Source organism: Pithys albifrons, chromosome 16 (assembly GCF_047495875.1).
Source record: "Pithys albifrons albifrons isolate INPA30051 chromosome 16, PitAlb_v1, whole genome shotgun sequence".
Classification (NCBI taxonomy): Eukaryota; Metazoa; Chordata; class Aves; order Passeriformes; family Thamnophilidae; genus Pithys; species Pithys albifrons.
In genome coordinates this window covers 246688-265026 of record NC_092473.1, presented here as the reverse complement: position 1 = coordinate 265026, position 18339 = coordinate 246688, and the positions used below count along the sequence as shown (strand labels likewise).

At 42.6% G+C, this 18339-nt stretch overlaps 1 protein-coding gene across 1 annotated transcript in view; it reads right to left on the bottom strand.

Annotated features, from left to right (window-relative positions):
• Positions 1-18339, bottom strand: part of DNAAF8 (dynein axonemal assembly factor 8) — a 103280-nt gene that overhangs the window by 72300 nt on the left and 12641 nt on the right. The window contains 4 exon segments of the mRNA XM_071571512.1: positions 12675-12834; positions 14637-14990; positions 16863-16929; positions 17329-17474. Of these exon segments, the coding sequence (XP_071427613.1) occupies positions 12675-12834; positions 14637-14990; positions 16863-16929; positions 17329-17474 (727 nt within the window).

Here is an 18339-nt window from a genome sequence, read left to right as displayed (position 1 = left end):
GGAGTAGCCCAGGAGCCAAAGATTTTCCAGCAGAAGTAACTCACCTAGTCTGAGAGTTTGTCCCTGTGGCAGGATAGATTAAGAAGAAGGTATAGAACAGGTATAGTCTCTCCTTTTCAATAAATAAAACTTGGATATTCCACTTCCAGCTCCTTTCCCAACCCTAGCTGATGCTAACACAGAAGCAAGGCATCATATCCCATAAAATACACTCCCTATTACATTGAGCAGAGGCTGCAGCAGTAAGACCTACATCCAAACATCCACCACATGGAAAACGAAGAAAATTTATACTCAACAAAGTCTCCTTCACCAGAGGGGGGGTGAACAAGGGGGAAAGGGAGGAATAGGAAAACTCTTACTGTCATTGGCTGGAGACTTAATCAAAATAATTGTTTTCAGCCATGTCTAAATTTATCCTTCTATGTCATCTGCACCCTCGCCTGGATCCCAGATTTAAGTGGCAATCCATGATGAATGGCAAATCACTGCCTGCAGAAATCTTTTGCCAAATTATGCATCTGTTGGAGGTTTGTAAATGTGAGCTGATTTCTAAGTGCTGTAGCAGCTCGAGCTAATTTCTCTAACGAACATTCTATGCTCATTCTACAGCTGCAGCAGCTCTGGCATTGCATGTTCGTGCTTTGTTATGGGCAGAGCTGGTGGTACAAGACACAACCATGTTGATTCTGTGCTTATACACTTATTTTTCCTCCAGTCATGTGGCTAATGCAGGATTTTTAGGACACATCTAACAATTTTGGCTATCTAAGGCACAGCAGATCTCTCTTCCATGGCTTCTAGAAATTCTTGCATTAGATGAAGGCATATTGGAAATGTCAAGTGTAAGTTCATTTTCATTCTGCAGGGAAGGAGAAATGATGACAATGCCATCTGTGAGATTATTTGAAACTCCACATTTGTTCATGGAATAAGCCCTAAAACCATTCAAAGAGCTGCTTTATCATTGCAAAGTGGAAGCAATGGGTAAGAACAGCAGAGTATCTGCATTTTCTGCATGCAACTGGCAGAACACACTAATTAGGAAGGTAACTTCTAATGACAAAAAGGAGAGTACAATTGATGGTAATGATCTGAATGGTCTTTCTGAAAACACATTTTTCACTAAATTCACTCTCTGTGGCACCAGTGAGCATCAGACATGCTGATGTTACAGATTTGAAAAACACCACAGTAGCAAGATGTTACAGTAATTTCTGATAGGAACTGAGCCTCAGATTGCTCAAAGGGAGGAGTTCTGATCCTCCAAAGTAGATAACTCTGCCAAAGTAGGATTGCAGGAATTCAAAGAGCTGTGCAATGGAGCATTATTTGCTCTGATCTCCACAGTTTTCAATTCAGGACATTATAGATCATGTGAGTTGGAGTTAAAAAGATAATAATAAACAAAATTTCTTGGCTGAAAGTTATCTCTTTGTTCTGGACAATTATTCTTAGCCTTGGCATGAAGAATGAAACCTCCTGATTCAGAAGTAGCCACGAGTGTGCTAAGCAAGAGTGTGTCTCTGCCAGAGCACAAGGAGGGCAAGTGACAAGAGAAACATTGGTTTGTCACCAGAAATTCCTGAACTCTGCCTAGCACAGGAACCAAGACAGGAGGATCCACTTTGTACACCTTTCACATTGCTGCCAGCTGAGCATGTGCAGCCCTGAAGTAGTTTTATTGTCACCACAACACTGCAACAAAAGTCCCTCTTCATTCTCTCCATAATCCCTCTCAACACAACCAAAGGCAACAGGGAGATGTGAATTCCACTCTTCTGTGCTATTTCTGCTTTTGCTGCACTAGGGAATTCTGAGCTACTATCCTGGAGTTAACTCATTTGTCCTGTCAAAGATGTGGACAAACCCTCCTCCATTAGAGGTAAGGATCTGGCCCAGAGGATATGTTAGCTATGGATCAGGATCACACAGGCACAGAGTATTTTTGGCCCAAATGCAACATGTCTGAATTCAGATAAAAAGTCCCTCAAATAACTCGTAACAAACAGTTGTGGGGTTTTTTTAATACAATTTCTTCTCTATTTTTTAGACATGATAAGATTTTCTGACAAAGGCTCAAGTCAGGTAAACAAAGACCTGAAAACTGCACTAAAATTTAAATAAAAGTCATGCTGAATCCTATTTGATCTTGTTTGCTTTCTGAGACACAATCATTAAGAATGAGAAGTGCCTTTTCCATGATTAGTGTTTACACTCCAATAACACTTGGAGAGGCTCAGAAGGATTCACAGCCTCATTGTGCCAGTGTTCTGAGTGTATGTAACTAAAAGTTCCTTCTAAAATGAGTTTATACTCCTGGTTAATGAGAAGCAACTGAAATGAGTCAAGTAAGTTTAATTACTTACACATTTTGTGAGAGCACAAGACTCGGAATCAGGAACTTGTGTTTAGCTCCCGGTGGAACTGCGAAGTGAGGATTATATTCCCTTATCCTAGTCCCTGTCTAGCTGGATTAATAATCAAAAGCATTTAAAGCACTCTGAAGAGGAAGAGTGTAAGATTATCAACAAACTTTCAAAAGTTGTATCTGTTCTCATTCTTAACACTCCTGAAACAGTGTTGTTGCCTCTAAAACCCAAACAGCAATATATTATCTGCATCTTTCAGTGTTCTTCAAATGATTCCCAACTGCCTCCGAAATAAAATATGCCACAATTTCTAGCAGAGAAGGGAATTTTATACGGTCACTTGGAAACGCTGTGACAGAGCACAGAATTGGCCCTCAGCCACCTGAAAACTAGGTAGGGATTTGGCACATGCTCCAAGATGGATTTAAATCCTACTGAAATGGCTCTGGTTTGGTACTCCAGGAGATTTCCTGTTCCCTGCCCATGGCAGAGAGTTGGAATGAGGTGATTTCTAAGGTCCTCTCCAACACAAACCATACTGTGATTTGTTCTATGACTCAACATACACTTATCAACTTGGGTAGTGCCTCATTTTTTGCTATCTTCTCATCTATTTATCTTTTTGTGTATTTCCCACGATACCCTGTGGAAACCCCCACAGAAACAGAGGCAAATCAGGGGTGTGGGGAGGAAAACGTGCTCAGCTGCTTTATCAGGAAGTTTTAGCAGAGCTAAAGTGGCTTGTTTTTCAGCCTGTCAGCTTCCACTTAAAATGGATCATGTCCAGTTTGTCCCAGGCTCTGTGAGCTTCCTTCCAGCTACAAAATACCCTTCAGAAAACCCCTCAGACTTGTGAATGTGGGGTTTTGTGATCCTGAGAAGTGCTAACTATTTGCAGTATCCCCTGAAGCTTCCAGTGGGAACTCCAGGCTGGCACAGAGCTGGACTGAACTGTGTTTGCAAAATAAAAGTAACTGCATGATTCTTCCACTTCATAATCTCAGAAAAAGCACTGAATTCCATTCCCTGCCACTGAGAATAATGCTCTGTAATCAGTATTTGGGTAATAATGTGTTTACAAGTTGTGACCAAGCTTATCCCCCAGTGTGCTGAGGTTTGGAACACAAGCCCAACCTAAATCAATGCTAAACAAGAAGGCATGGGGAAAAGTAGGAATCCAGTTTAAATTATACAGGTTCTTTAACAGTAGTGTGGTGTGTCAGGCAAGTCTGTACATTCCCTTCAAAAAACAGAGGGGCAGATTCAGCCTCCTTTCATCTACAAAGAGCATCAATGCTCACAGACCTGAGACAAGGCCAGGAGTTGTGAATTCTATTTTGATTCCAAGAGAGAGATTCATGGCAGAAAGTATTTCTCTGTATAATTAAATGTGACTGGCCCATGTTCATACACATTGCAACTCAGGGCAGCTACTCCTTCTGCCAGCAAACACACAGCCTGTCAGAGAGCAAGATCTGATGAGACAAAAAGCACAGAACTGGTTTTGTGTCTTCCTGCCCATTTCTAAATGAGGATTAGAATTTAGCCCATGGACATTTTACATTTTTGTTTTCTCTTCAAGTTAATCTGAACATCCTGCTAATGTGAAAGGAGGAGTATTCAGGACCTCTACTGGCAGCAAGTTCATGCATGTCATCCTGCAAACTATATTCTTTTTATTTATGTTAACCTTTCCCTTAAGCAACAGCAACCAGTGTTCCCATCTGTCAAGATCATCCGTAAGTATATTGAAGAATGAGCCTAAACTCACTTTAATAATTTTCAAGATATGTTGAGGAATATGAAGGATTAAGTATTTCACATTATCCTGGGGCATTTCCCAACTCCAATCAAACAGCACTAGAAGTACTCACTGCTTTGGAAAGACCTGACTGTTCAATTGGTTCTACAGCTGGAAAGTGCAGTGCCCAAAACTGGGAGTCCCTGTGAACCACCAGACTGGGACTTCAGGCACAAGTTTAGATAGAAGGTCCTCTAGGCTTTTGGGTGATCCTGTTGCATTTAGGAAAGCAGAGTTTCTTGATTCTGAGCATTTACAGAGAAATTTGGCGAAAAAACTATTAAAGCAGACGCCAGGTCAGCAAAGCAGCATTTCTGTATGGCACTTTGATGTGCTCTGGTTGTGTGAGCACAACTAGTGATGTAAAGTACACCAGGATGTAAAGTACAACCTGCCCTAAGAGTGCCCAGCACACACTTCCCATAACATTCCTGACTCAGGGAATATGGAGAGCCTGTGCAGAGGAAGTTGTTTGTAACACAGTCATGGAAGGCCTAAATCCTCTGCTTTGCCTATTAAGGCAAATCCTTAGGCTGTCCTGAGCCATGCCGAGGCAGCAGCGGCCTTGCTCCTCTGGCTTGCACAGCCAAGGACACCAGAACAAACAACTCCACCAAAGGATGAAGCTCTTTGCCAGCAAATCCCCCCTTCTGCTTTCCCTGGCACCAAATGGGTAGATGAAGAGGAAGACAAAAACACAGGCTCTGTGCCAGCTAACAGCCACCCATGCTGGAAGAACATTTTCTTGGGAACTTCCACCTTATTCTGAAGCCTGTGTGCTGGACTAGTGCTACAAACAGCAGTCTCGGCCTCCTGTCTCTGCGTGCTAAGTTTAACTCCATCTCTAATTGCCTTAGTTTATTTTTAAGCCTTTCTTGAGCTGAGGCAGCAGGTTCATTAAGTACAAGAGATTTCAATCTTGTTTCATGAACTCATTAAATACCTCGCTGTAAAAAAAGGAGGAATTCAGGGGCCCTCTGCTGGCTGTTGGGCACCGCAGTGCTGGCCACAACCCTGGCACCAGGCCAGGAGGGAGGAAACCTGGAGGCAAGCACAAGGCAAAATCAGTCTGATGTTGGTTAATTTAGTGCAGGAAATATTTTACAATTAACGGCTTTTTTCTAACCTATATTAAACTAATAGTAAGTGCTAAATGTTGTTTTAATTACTTTCACACATGTGCAAAGGTAGCTTTGGTTCAGTGTCAATGAAAACATTTGGTCACAGGTGATTTGGAGTAATTACACATATAGAAAAATTCAACTACTGTGTCATAAAACCATTATAACTGTAATGGGATTTAATAGATTTCCTCACTTTCTTCAAATCTGTGTATTGCACCACAGTTTTGGGAATAAATTAGCATTTCTGTACAGAAGTGGCACAAAACCTATTCCTTCATTACTGGTTGATCATGCCTTTGTACATTCTTTATACTGAGACATTAATTTCAGTTTCTTACAGTCCTTTTCCTTTATGCATTTTCCACTCAGCAATAAAAAGGGTGTATTTTTAAATATTGCTTAGGACATCACCTAAGTGCAGTGACGTGAGCTACTGAGATGCCCAAGTGCTGTGGTCCAGCTGGCAAACTGCTGGTTTGGGACCTGGGGTCCACAATGTCCTTGAGCAACCCAAAAATGTAAGAAAAGGGCAATTTCCAATGCTGATGTCAGCACTATTGCCTTAAAAAGATCAAAACACCCATAGAACAGCAATGGAGGCACCTATTTTAGTAAGGCAGGTAAAAAATCAAAAGCTTTTCACTGACAACCGTGCAGATCAAGGCAGTCCCACATAAAAATAACTCACAGGGCCACTAATTGAACTAAAAATACTTCTACAAGTTTTGGAAATCAATCTCTACTTTCCCAGTTACTGAACATACAGAACTTCAGCACCACTCTTGATGGTAAATATGGATTTTGTAAGGGATTTTCCCATAAAGAGATATCAAACCAAAGAGAGAACAAGGATATAAAAGGGGAAGGAAGATTTTGTGAAATTCAAGTAGAATATCTTGTGGTTGAGACTTCTACCTGACATCAGTAAGCTGAGTCAATGGTGTGTTAACATAAAGAACCTACTGATTTGGAGAGAAAGGTTATAGAGTTTGTGTTTACAAGATGAAAGGAAAGTATCCACATAATCAGTTTGTTAAGGGAGAATGACTTGGTTCTGCCTGGATGTTTTGTTTTGAGAGGCAGCTGTAAAGCTGAGCTGCAAGAAGATGAGGATCATGGTAATATAATTACTAATATGAGGTTGGCCAAAGTGATTGTGTATGCCAAGAAAAATGAGATACCTCAAATGAGTCAACACATTCATTTCCCAAACAGTCTGGCTGTGCAAGGCAGATAAAACAGTGTTCATAAGGGACTGGTCACAAGGTAGTTCTAATAGCTTTCAAACGACATTATCTTGTTCTGCCATTATCACAATAAAGCAATAATCAAGGTGAAACCCTACAAAAAATACCTACTTTGTCCCAATAATAAAAGAGCTTAATACAATCTAAATACCAGTTGTTCCCTGTTAAATGAATTCCATAGCTGGAAAAGTGATAGGGCCATGAGCACCATCCCTTGCAGTGGTTTAGCTGTCTGTGTTCAAGGCCAGTGCTGACACAAGCTCAGGTGTGTAACTTTACATGGAGCTTCTGTAGAAAGAGCTGTGGGAAGGTGCTGGGCCCTTCCCCATTTGCTCAGGAGCTCCAGAAAGTGCCACAGAAAGGGCCCTGAGGGTCCTGCTCGGTGGGCAGTTGGTCATGAGTCAGCAGTGCCCTGGCAGCCAGGAGGGCCAACCCTGTTGTGGGGAGCATCAGGCCCAGCATTGCTAGCTGGGCCAGGGAGGGGATTGTCCCTCTCTGCTCTGCACTGGGGTGGCCTCATCTGCAATATTGGGACAGTTTGGGGCACCACAATATAAGGAAGAGGTCAAACCATTATAGTATCCAAAAGAGAGCGGCGGAGATGGGGAAGGGCCTTGAGGGGCAGTGTGTGAGGACACTGAGGGCACTTTGTGTGTTCAGTTGCAGAAGAGGAGACTGAGGGGAGACCTCACTGCAGGTCCAACTTCCTCGGGAGGGGCAGAGGAGCGGCAGGCACTTATCTCTGCTCTCTGTGGGTCCAGAAACAGGACCCAGGGAATGGCTGGAGCTGAGTCAGGGCAAGATTAGGCTGGACAGCAGAGAAAAGTTCTTCCCCCAGAGGGTGGTGGGCACTGAACAGGCTCCCCAGGGCACCAAGGCTGCCAGAGCTTAAGGAGCATTTGGACGACATTCTCAGGGACAGGGTGTAATTCTTGGGCTGTCCTGTTCAGGGTCAGGAGTTGGACTTGGTGATCCTTGTGGGTCCCTTCCAACTCAGCGTGTTCTGTGATTCTGAGATTCTGCATCTCACCTGAGACTTTTCCCTTGGTCCTTGACGAGCTACACTGTAACTCTATCACTGCCTGGCACCTCACTCACCTGAACTGACCCTTCACTGACTGATTTGAATTTGTGGCTTGATCTTAGACCTGTTTCACCCTACAGACACCCTGAGCCATCCCTGCAGTAGCTGACCCTGTGTCCTGTCCCTGGACCCAGTCCTGTCCCTGAGTTGGCTTTCTGACATTGATTTTGGACCTACCTCATTCCCACACACTTGCCAACTGGCCACCCTCAAATGGAGCTGCTCTGCTACTCATCTGGGGACTATGGACTGCAGTCCTTGCTGCTGATGTCCCTGCCCTCCCTGCCTTGCTCTCACCTGCAGCTCCTGCCTTGTCTTCCCTAAAGGCAGGGCAGGGTTAGATGGGATACTGGGGAGAAAATCATCCCTGTGAGGGTGGTGAGGCCCTGGCACAGGTTGCCCTGAGAAGCTGTGGCTGCCCTATCCCTGGAAGTGTTCAGAGCCAAGCTGGACAAGGCTTGGAGCAATGTGGGATAGTGGAAGGAGTTCCTGCCCATGGCAGGGGTTGGGACTGGATGGGCTTTAAGGTCCCTGCCAAACCAAACTATTCTGTGATTCTATGATTCTTAGAGTAACCTGCTTGTGCTGCTCCCTGACACAAAACTCAGTTAGGAGCCTGGCAAAAGCAACAACTATTATCTGGATTCCACCTAATGGGAATGTAATACAGAAAACAACATCAGTACTAAGTTCCTCCATCATAATAAGCAAGATGAATGAGATGACAGATCAAACCCATTTCATTTTACATCCTCCATTTAACTGGTTTATGTACTGTGCAGTCTTCCTTCTGCCTCCCTCATCAATAACACTACTCAAATGCTTAAACAAACCCTGTGCATGTTAGTCTATTAATTCATCCTGACCTTACAGCAAGGACCACATCACCACTCTGCTGGCTTTCAAAGGGCTCCACATGCTTACATCAGTTTTGAACGAGATCCAAAGCTTAAAATGTGGGAACTGAAATGTATTCAAAGGTTAAAATGTGGTTAAGGGGCCTAATTGCAGAAGAGATCAACTCATACCAGTCTGAAATTTCACCAAAAGTTTGGGTGGTGAAGGGGAGCAATAAAAAACAAAACTATTAAAAAATATAGGTTCTTTCATGCATTATTTTTAAAACAAAGAGGTGGGACAGATGGCAGAAGTACTGACACTTAAAAACACAGATGTCACAGTCAAAATTCTTAGAATGAACCTGATGATTTCCCAGGGAACTTGGTACCTGCATGACCTGAAAATACACTGGATGACCTGAAAATACACTTCCTCAGAAAGCTGAAGTGTCCCTGGAAGTTAGTTCTCAGCCTCCCAAGTTACCTGCACTATTTAGAAAGTGTTCTCCCCAACTCTGACTCTCAGAGTGAAGCTGAGGACAGAGTTTGACTGAACTAGGCTAAGAAAAAAGACAGAGCACATTAAAGCTGAGTTTCACTGCTTTTACATTTTAGGCAAGAACTCTAATGTACCCCTAATGCAGTTTTAAAAATTTCCTTTGCAAGTCTTTCCCAGCACCTCAGCTAACGTAATTCCAGAATTTATAAACTTTCCCACTGATTATTATTCAATTATTTATGTACATTATAAGTGGTCAAAGGAATTCTGGAAACTATGACAAGTGTTCCAGATTTGAACATCTACCACTGCCAATATAAAGGACTTACAAAACAAATTTGAAAGTGTGCTACTCTGTCAAATACTGGGGCTTGTTCTTTGAATATACATGTTTGTATATAGATATTAGATCTTTTCACTGAGACATAGCTGTGAAATTACAGCTTCTTTAGTTTTAAATGTCAAAACATTCAAGTTTTTCTGTCTATGTTCAGAAAAAAAAGAAAAGAAAACCCTGCTCTAATTCAAAGAAAAATGCTGCTATCAGGGCAGATTTCAAGTGATCTTATAAAGGACTGTTGCATTTGATACAAGATTGTCCTAGTTCAGCAGGAGGGACCAGCTAACCCTGTGTGGGGGTGATCAAAGCTGTGTATTCTACCCCCTCTATTCATTCCCCAAGGTCAATGGGCCATTTGCAGCAGCTGCCCAGGGAGCCACTATCACCTTCACACCCAGCCTGAGGGGGGCGGAGCTGCCAATGGGCCATCAACAGCTCAACACCCCCTGGCTCCCAGAGTTAATCACCCATTGTGTGAGTCCCCGCCCAGGGGGAGGGACTGGGTGCTCCCTGAGGGTACATAAGTGGTGGGTAAGAAGACTTTGGTAACTTCTCGTTGCGTCCAGAGGAGCAGCAGGACCTTGACAGGAGGAGATCCCCGCTCTCAGCCAGACCACAGCCCTCGCCTGCACCAACAGGTTTTTCTTTTCCTTTTGCTCTGGACTTGGGGGAACCACAGGGGTCTCAGCACAAGGGCAAACAAACCCCCTTGGGTTTGTGCCCCAGGACACTGGGTTATACTGCTGGGGTTTTGTGAGTTGAAAGCAATTTCCCTTGTGTGTCAGTGTTGTTATTGTAATATTATTATTAAATTTTAGCTCTGACTTATAATCTTTCTCGTGGTGAGTTCATTTCCCCTGCTGGTTCACCTTTAAACCAGCACAAAGATGTTGCTGCATTTTTATTCTTAATTTTATTAACGAATATTTTTGAAGAAGAACTAAGAGCAAAGTTGCCCACAGAACAGTTATTCAAGTTGTGCTGCTTTGTTTTCCCTGACAATGCCTTGGGAGGTCAGGCAGGTTTTGCCCAAGCAGCTTGGTCGTTAGTTTAGAATCATGGAGTAGTTTGGGTTGGAAGGGACCTTAGAAATCTTGTTCTTCCCTGCCATGGGCAGGGACACCTTCCACCAGCCCAGGTTGCTCCAAGCCCCTTCCAACCCAGCCTTGGACACTTTCAGGGATGGGGCAGCCACAGCTTCTCTGGGCACCCTGTGCCAGGGCCTCTCCACACTCACAGCCAAGAATTCCTTCCCAGTATTCCATCTAACCCTGCCCTCTGGAAGTTTAAAACCACAGCCCCTTGTCCTGTCACTCTGTCTGTAGAAGAAACCCTTCTCCCTCCTTTTAGATGCTGGCAGCAATTTCCACAGGCAGCAGAAGGCTGTAAACCCTGCCCATGTCCCACTGCCATAACTGGCTGGCAAGAATATCATCAAATCTATTAGGGGCATATTTACACTGCAATTCAGCTACAGCACAGTCACACCCTGAGCTGTGCTCCACAGAAACCACATTACCAAGCCTTTACCTTCATTCCATTGGCTTCAGCACAGGAAATATGGGAAATGACCATGATACAGAATAATTCTGCATCACTTGGTAAATTGTCAGGAATGAGACAGCAAGGTTTAAGTAGATTTCTGATGAGCAAGTAAGTGTCTGCATCTTAATAAGGGCTAACTGGAATTGGGTGGTACCTGCCAGCAGACAGAGAGGAGTAAGGCTGAAGGATCCACAAGCTTTACATCCCCAAAACAGAGCTCTGGGCAGTGTCCTGACCTTGTAAAAGCAGGCTGGTAGAGAAAAAGTCAGTTGGCTGTTTGTTAGACCTTTACTCCTCATCAGTGATTAATCCAATGGTAAATAAAATGAGGAATCAAATCTCCAGAAACACAGTAATTAAGTTGCAAAACAAACCTGAATGGTCCAGTCTCCAATTTAGGGCCATAAGGACTTTCAATTTTTGTACTGATAGAAGAGCTTTTTTAGTGCTATTAGCCTAAATAAATCATTATGGACAAATTCTGGAGTTTGTCATCTCTTACCTTCTCAGATGGCCCTGTGTTCACTGAATTCAGTAAAAGGATCAAGTAGGACTGCATATCATAGAATCATGGAATGATTAAGGTTGGAAAGGACCTTAAAAATCATCTTATTCTAAGAAGACATATACAAACCTTCTCAGGAGGAAAACCAGCCCTGTTCTCCAAGCCTTATTTTAGGCTTTGGGAAAAATCAGGATGATTTCATACTCCCTTAATCAGGAGCAAAATCTATTATTAAACTCACAATCCTCAAAATCTACTTATAAAACTGACCTATAAAGCTGCTGGGGGCAGTGTCCTAGTTCAGCAGGAGGGACCAGCTAACCCTGTGTGGGGGTGATCAAAGCTGTGTATTCTACCCCCTCTATTCATTCCCCAAGGTCAATGGGCCATTAGCAGCAGCTGCCCAGGGAGCCACTATCACCTTCACACCCAGCCTGAGGGGGGCGGAGCTGCTAATGGGCCATCAACAGTTCAACACCCCCTGGCTCCCAGAGTTAATCACCCATTGTGTGAGTCCCCGCCCAGGGGGAGGGACTGGGTGCTCCCTGAGGGTACATAAGTGGTGGGTAAGAAGACCTCGGGAACTTCTCGTTGGATCCAGAGCAGCAGCAGGACCTTGACAGCAGGAGATCACCACTCTCAGCCAGACCACAGCCCTCACCTGCACCAACAGGTTTTTCTTTTCCTTTTGCTCTGGACTTGGGGGAACCACAGGGGTCTCAGCACAAGGGCAAACAAACCCCCTTGGGTTTGTGCCCCAGGACACTGGGTTATACTGCTGGGGTTTTGTGAGTTGAAAGCAATTTCCCTTGTGTGTCAGTGTTGTTATTGTAATATTATTATTAAATTTTAGCTCTGACTTATAATCTTTCTCGTGGTGAGTTCATTTCCCCTGCTGGTTCACCTTTAAACCAGCACAGGCAGACAACCAGAGAGGACTCAGCATAGACTTTTGCTGTAGGAGTATGACAGTAAAAATATTTCACTTTTTTAGATAAAGTTATGAAAAATCATGTGGGAGATTCTGGCTCCTGTGAAGTAGATGACACTGAGCACACTGATTTCAGCAAGCTGGGCAACTGCCATACTCTGACGGGTCAAAACTGGTGGGCAGCTGTATGGGGAGCACTCCCTGCACAGCAATGTGGGAAATATACAATTACTGTGAGAGAAGAGCTATAGAACTGCTCATCTCATCAGGTAATGGTGCTCCTTAACAAACAGATTTTAAATAATGCAATGAAAATTACTTTTTGCTATAGGCTCACACCCGCCCATGGCCAGGAAGGCACTCTGAAAGGCACAGGCAGCCACTGGCCATGTGGAACAGAACAGGGGTGTTCTCTGCCATGGGCTGCTTCCCAGACACCGACTGCTGAGGCCGCAATCCCTCCAGCTGCTCTTGAAATCTGAGTCTCTTCTGTCTCTCTTTCATTTGCTCTTCCTTTTGGGATAGGTCTCTTTCACTTTCTTCTGTCCTGAAAAAATACACAGCTTTTGACTTGGGAGAAAAAGCCACTTGCTCGTCTGTTTGCTTTTTTTTTTTCTCTTGTATTTATACCACACACTTGAGGGTGAATCATGACATGACAGGTAAAATAGATTTAGAAAGTGCTTCCTGTGGTTGTGAGGGGACACAAGAACTTGTCATTGGATGAAATCATCTCTCTGAGAAAAAAAACAACCTCAAAGCAAAGGAGCAGAGCTCAAACCTCTGGTAAGTGGTGACGATCTATCTGAAGATTAAAATTCCTTTAAGCAAAGATGTGTTTGTGATGTTTCACTCCCCATCTCCTCACCAAAATTCTCAGTCTAACGCCATTTCCTTTTCTATCTGCTATAAGACAGGACAGTGACAAGTTTCCCTTACCCCAAGACCTTCCATCTTTCTACATTTTGATGCCTTCAGGAAGACTTCATCTCCCATGAAGTTAAATTTCTTCTGAATTCTTCCAGCCCCAAGTGCTCCAAAAATAATGAGAATAGCAAAAAAGAAAACTGACATCAGTTAAAATCATTGTGAGCTATTACTTGGACAATAACTAACCCAGATCCTTGCTAAGCCATGGGTTCCCATCTCTTGTGGCAGGTTAACAGGTAGCCAAAACAGATTTCTACATTGCTAATGGAAGCAATGAGCTTTAAATTCAAGAATTCCATAGAGAAAAAACTCTGCAACCAACCATCTGCCATTTAAACAAAGTACACAGGAGCTGAGGTGTCTAACTGGCAGGGCAGACAACTCTTTAACTCTGAAACAGTAACAGTCTCCAGAGCAGGCAGATCCTTTCCAGGGCTCATATGTCAATACCAGATTGTTAAATTTCAATCTGAAAATAGCAAGCAGAATATAACCTTTGGAAAGTCAGTACAGTGGAACTCTCACAAATAGCTGGGCAGGTGCACAAGGTAACCCACCTGATTTCACTTTAAAATTAGACCTTCTGCAGAACACATAACATTAAATTAAGCCCAAGGTGGAAGAGCCCTAATTAACTGCTATTTCCTCAACTGATACCACTTATATTTCTACTTTTTAAAGCTTTTCAATGTATTCCTTTTGTATTCCTCACAGGTGCACTTTCTCCCTCCAAGTCTTGCATTTTCCTTGATGGCAAAGAGACAGAATTTCTTCATTTGGCAGAAAAAGTTACAAGGGGAGACCAACACATCTTCGTTTGTACGAGGTGTTTTATACTGAAAAACAGAAATAAGCCATTTTCCATTCCTTCCAGGAACACAACAAAAACAAGCTTAAATTGGAGAGAGGATAATTTAAGGAAAAGCTTGACAACTGTAAAGATAATTAAGCAGCAAAGTGTACTACCTGGGAGTCAAGGAATCCTCACCATTGAAGATTTCAAGACCAAGTTATATAAGGATCTGCCAGGAAAAGATTAAATTTTATCTCAGTCTGTATTGATACAGGGAGACTGGCCCTTCCAGACCTATTTTCTAGGATGCTGTGCTTATGAAATATCAGTGCTGTTCATAAAGGAAATCAATATTGTGCTATCCTTCCTCTTCTATAGAACAAAAACTGAAGAAAAAGACTAAATTTGCAATGTCAGAAATGCCATAGCACAACTAATCCCAGGCCACTTCACTGATCCACTCAGGCTGCCTCTAAACCTTTCAGCAAGAGCTGCCATGACTGTTGCTTTCCAGGCAACAAAACCAGACACTCTTGCTCCAGCTCACAGACGAAGTAATGTTCTTTCATCTTACACAATTAGATAAGCCACAATTAAAAACACTGATGACTTTTGTTGTGGGATACCTTGGCAATTCTGTTGTAATCAGAGGGCACTCTGGAGCATTTGCTGAATTCAAAACCTTCTCAGCTTCCATTTTGTCTCCTTTTCCTGTGCCAGCTCTATTGTCCCCACATAATGACAAAGCGGGACTTTTCTTCTCTGGTTGCAATCTCATTAGTTTCCTGGGAACCACCTTATTTGTCTCTTGCCTCACTTTACAATATTGGACTTTATTTATATTAGAGGAACCTCCGTGTTCCAGACTTTCTGGATCCAGCTTTTCATCTGGGGTAGATGCTTTATGAAGAAGTTCTGAGGCCTCCTTATGGGCTGCTCGGAGTTGTTGCAGTAATAGGCTCTTACCTGAGGAATTCCTCCTGCAAACAAAATAAAAATCTGATTTAATCAAGATAAAGCATTATATGAATAAATTCAATCTCTGAGGAACTTCCCCTATGAGTGACAGCTCAAAATAAGGGCTGGGCATCTACAGGAATGATTACTGTTGGTAATAGCAGCACCAGAACTTGGGTGACACAAAACGCTACAGAGACAGAACACAGAATTGATCTTAATGGCAATTTATGTACCTCTTCTGCATTTCAGGTACAACAAGCAGCCCACTAAAAGAGCTCTCAACAAATGTATTGCTGGCATGGAAATCAGAGCCTACAGATTTTTGCCCCCCTTGGATATACAGGGGTTGGGATTCAAATACATACAGAAGAAAAGTTTTTTCTAGTAACTGTTAGAATTTTTGAGTGTTTGGCTTAATCAATGTCTCCTCCAGGTTAGCGAGACTGCTAAACTGTCAGCAAGGACATTATTCTGATATATTGTGTTGTGGAAGGCCCTGTCATGACATAACAGGCAGATATGGTGATTTTGCAGTTCTATTCCCAAGTCATCAGCTAAAATCAGCTTGTAACTCATCTGGTGGTTATGAGCAAATAAAACACCTTATTTTAGCAGTACCTGAAGAGTATGCAGCCTGAGCAGCCATGGGTTTGGGTTGGATAGTAATGTTGCAGTTTGGTGGTGTGTATGAGCACTCAGTATCCTAGGTATATTGTACTACAGAATATGTAGAATATGTTTAATAATTCCATCCAGGGAAGAGTGAAAATTGCATTGACACCTTGTGAATGAAATTAGAATCTTGTCCTGCTGAGACCAAGAGGATTTCTTTATTTACAAACAGAATTGAGCAACATTAGCCAGGCATTTGATTTGTGTATGTTCTTTACCAACATTAAAGTGCATCAAAATCCAATCAGCCAAGTTCTGCTCTCCATCACTCCACGTTTACACTGATGCAACAGCTGAATTTGTGTCAGTGCCAGTTCCCCAAAGCATCCCCTCATCCCTGCTTTTTGGTTTTTGGATTAGATGCTCTAAATGCCATTGTTTAGGCTCTGCCCCTTGTCAAACCATTTCTTCTTTCAAACTATTGGAAAAAAAAGTGTAATTGGTTGGCACAACAATGCAGATGTTCTGCTGGTTCTCTGCACTTCCATGATGTGAACTTACACGCAGCAGACTCCCAAATTAATCCACAGCATAAATGCAGGAAGATTGTTAAAGTTTGACAGCTCTGCTTCACATTAAACAAATGTCTAATAACTTTGGGTATGAATCAAGCCCCGAGTTTAGCAACAGGAAAAGGCTGACATCTGTGCCTATTGAGGAATTCACCGTTTAGGATTCCATCCATCACACTCTTTCTCCTTTTTCCTCCAATTAAGGAGAACTGGGAGCATCCCTGCCCACACAATGTATTCAACATCGTCTTTTAATCTCTATCTGTTCTAGCCTGTTTTATTCTTTCTGAAAAATGAAGGTTTGTGTGAGTCAACTCCATACAACATTTTCAAAGATTGGTTGTGAGTCATTTAAAGGACAGTTCTTGTGTCACTGAAACAGGTCTGGACAAAAAGTCACATTTTCCAATCATCCAAGGCTCCTCCAGTTGAGTTTTGAGTTGTTCCTGTGCAACTCTACAGGTGCAAGTGCTGCACTGCCTCAAGGATCAACAACTATCTTCTACCTTTCATTGCCTTTACCAAGCAACAGGAAAAGTGATCTCCTGGGGCCAGACAAACACTTTCATTACTGGGTTTTTTTGCTGTGAAGACCAGTAATGGAGATATTTCAGTACACAAGCTTCCACTCAAATCACTGTTAGGGCAATTATTTTAGTTTCAGAAAAATGAACATCCTATTGCTTGAACTGGGGTCCTGGATCTTACATTCTCCTTTCTGCTTCACCCTTAATTGCCACAGTCTCTTCTTCAGAGGAGCTGTCGATTGAACTGTGAAACAAATCAGACCATGTGAGTTAACTCTGTTCCAAATAGGTGTTGGGTCTTTGTCAATTTTATTGAATATATATATGAAAAATATATATAATACAGATTTTAAAAATTAGCAAATAGGGAGAGACTTTCAGAGAAGAACTCCAGGTGTTATGGATAGTTCTTCACACTATTACCCTGGCAAAAAAATTAAAATATTCAAGCAATCAGATCAAAAAATTTATTCTCTATCAGCTGTTTATTAACTACAAGGTTTCTTTTGATGACAGAGTGTGGAAGAAAAGAACAGTTTTAAAGCTATATTTCACAACTATGTAATACAGACAGAAAGTGACAGTTTCTCACTTTTTATTACTTATTTCTCACTACCAGTAAAGTGGTATAAATCCAGGATTTACCTTTTGTTCCTCTTCAGGGAATGTCACTGAGTTCTGTGGTTCAGCACCTCTTAAATCTAAGTATACAGTTGCAGGCTCTTGCAGGCTCTGTAATCTCATTGTGTTCCTTTTCAGAGAACTTAGTGAGGATGACAGCAAGGCAACATCCCTATGTATAGAAAACACCATTTCAGCATGTTCTCTGCCTTATCCAGACAAGAAGTCCTGCAGGGTGTGGATTAGGATCAAAACTGGCTTGAGTAAAGAGCTTTGTGCTTGGCTACCATACAGATTCCAACTCTACTTCTGACCACTATCCACCACCTTTCAAAGATTCAGCTTCCCCCAGGAATTCGGATCACAGGCAGGATGATGAGGGATATTTAGTTCTCAAAATCTGACAGCACCGAATCGTTGTGTAGAACAAAGGCAGGCAGTTATGGTACCAAGGAGCTCAGTGTCAATGAGTAAGAACAGGTCTCCATCTTCCTCTCTGCCACTTTGGGCAGTTCTATTTTATCCTTCAGAGCTCATGAAGTGCAAATCATCTTCATGGCTCTCCCTGCTCTGGCAATGAGGATACTTCCCACCTTCCCCTCCACAGACTTTTTCACTATTGTTTCCTCTGTGCTGTCACCACTGCTGTTGTTCCCTCTGAACAGCCTGAAAATCCACTTCCTTCACACAAACCCTCCATGATGCACTGAAATCACCACTGATACCCATAAAAAATCATCCGGTATATTTTACCTAAATTGAAGTACCAATAAAAAGAAACTGGTTCCCCAGATGACAAAAAAATGTGAGGATGATAATTAGCTAAGCCTTGTTTTCCTGCCTTTCCCATTTGTCTCAAGTAAGGCCTAGACAAAGGTGGTGGTTGATGGAAAATCCTGAGGTCTTTGTCATCAAATGTATATGAATGATTGAGGCTTAATTTTTCCCATGAACATCCCTGTAGCATATTCCAACTACAGAATCAGGTCTCTGAAGTGGCTACAGGGAACAGCACCAACAAGACCAGGAGTTTCCAG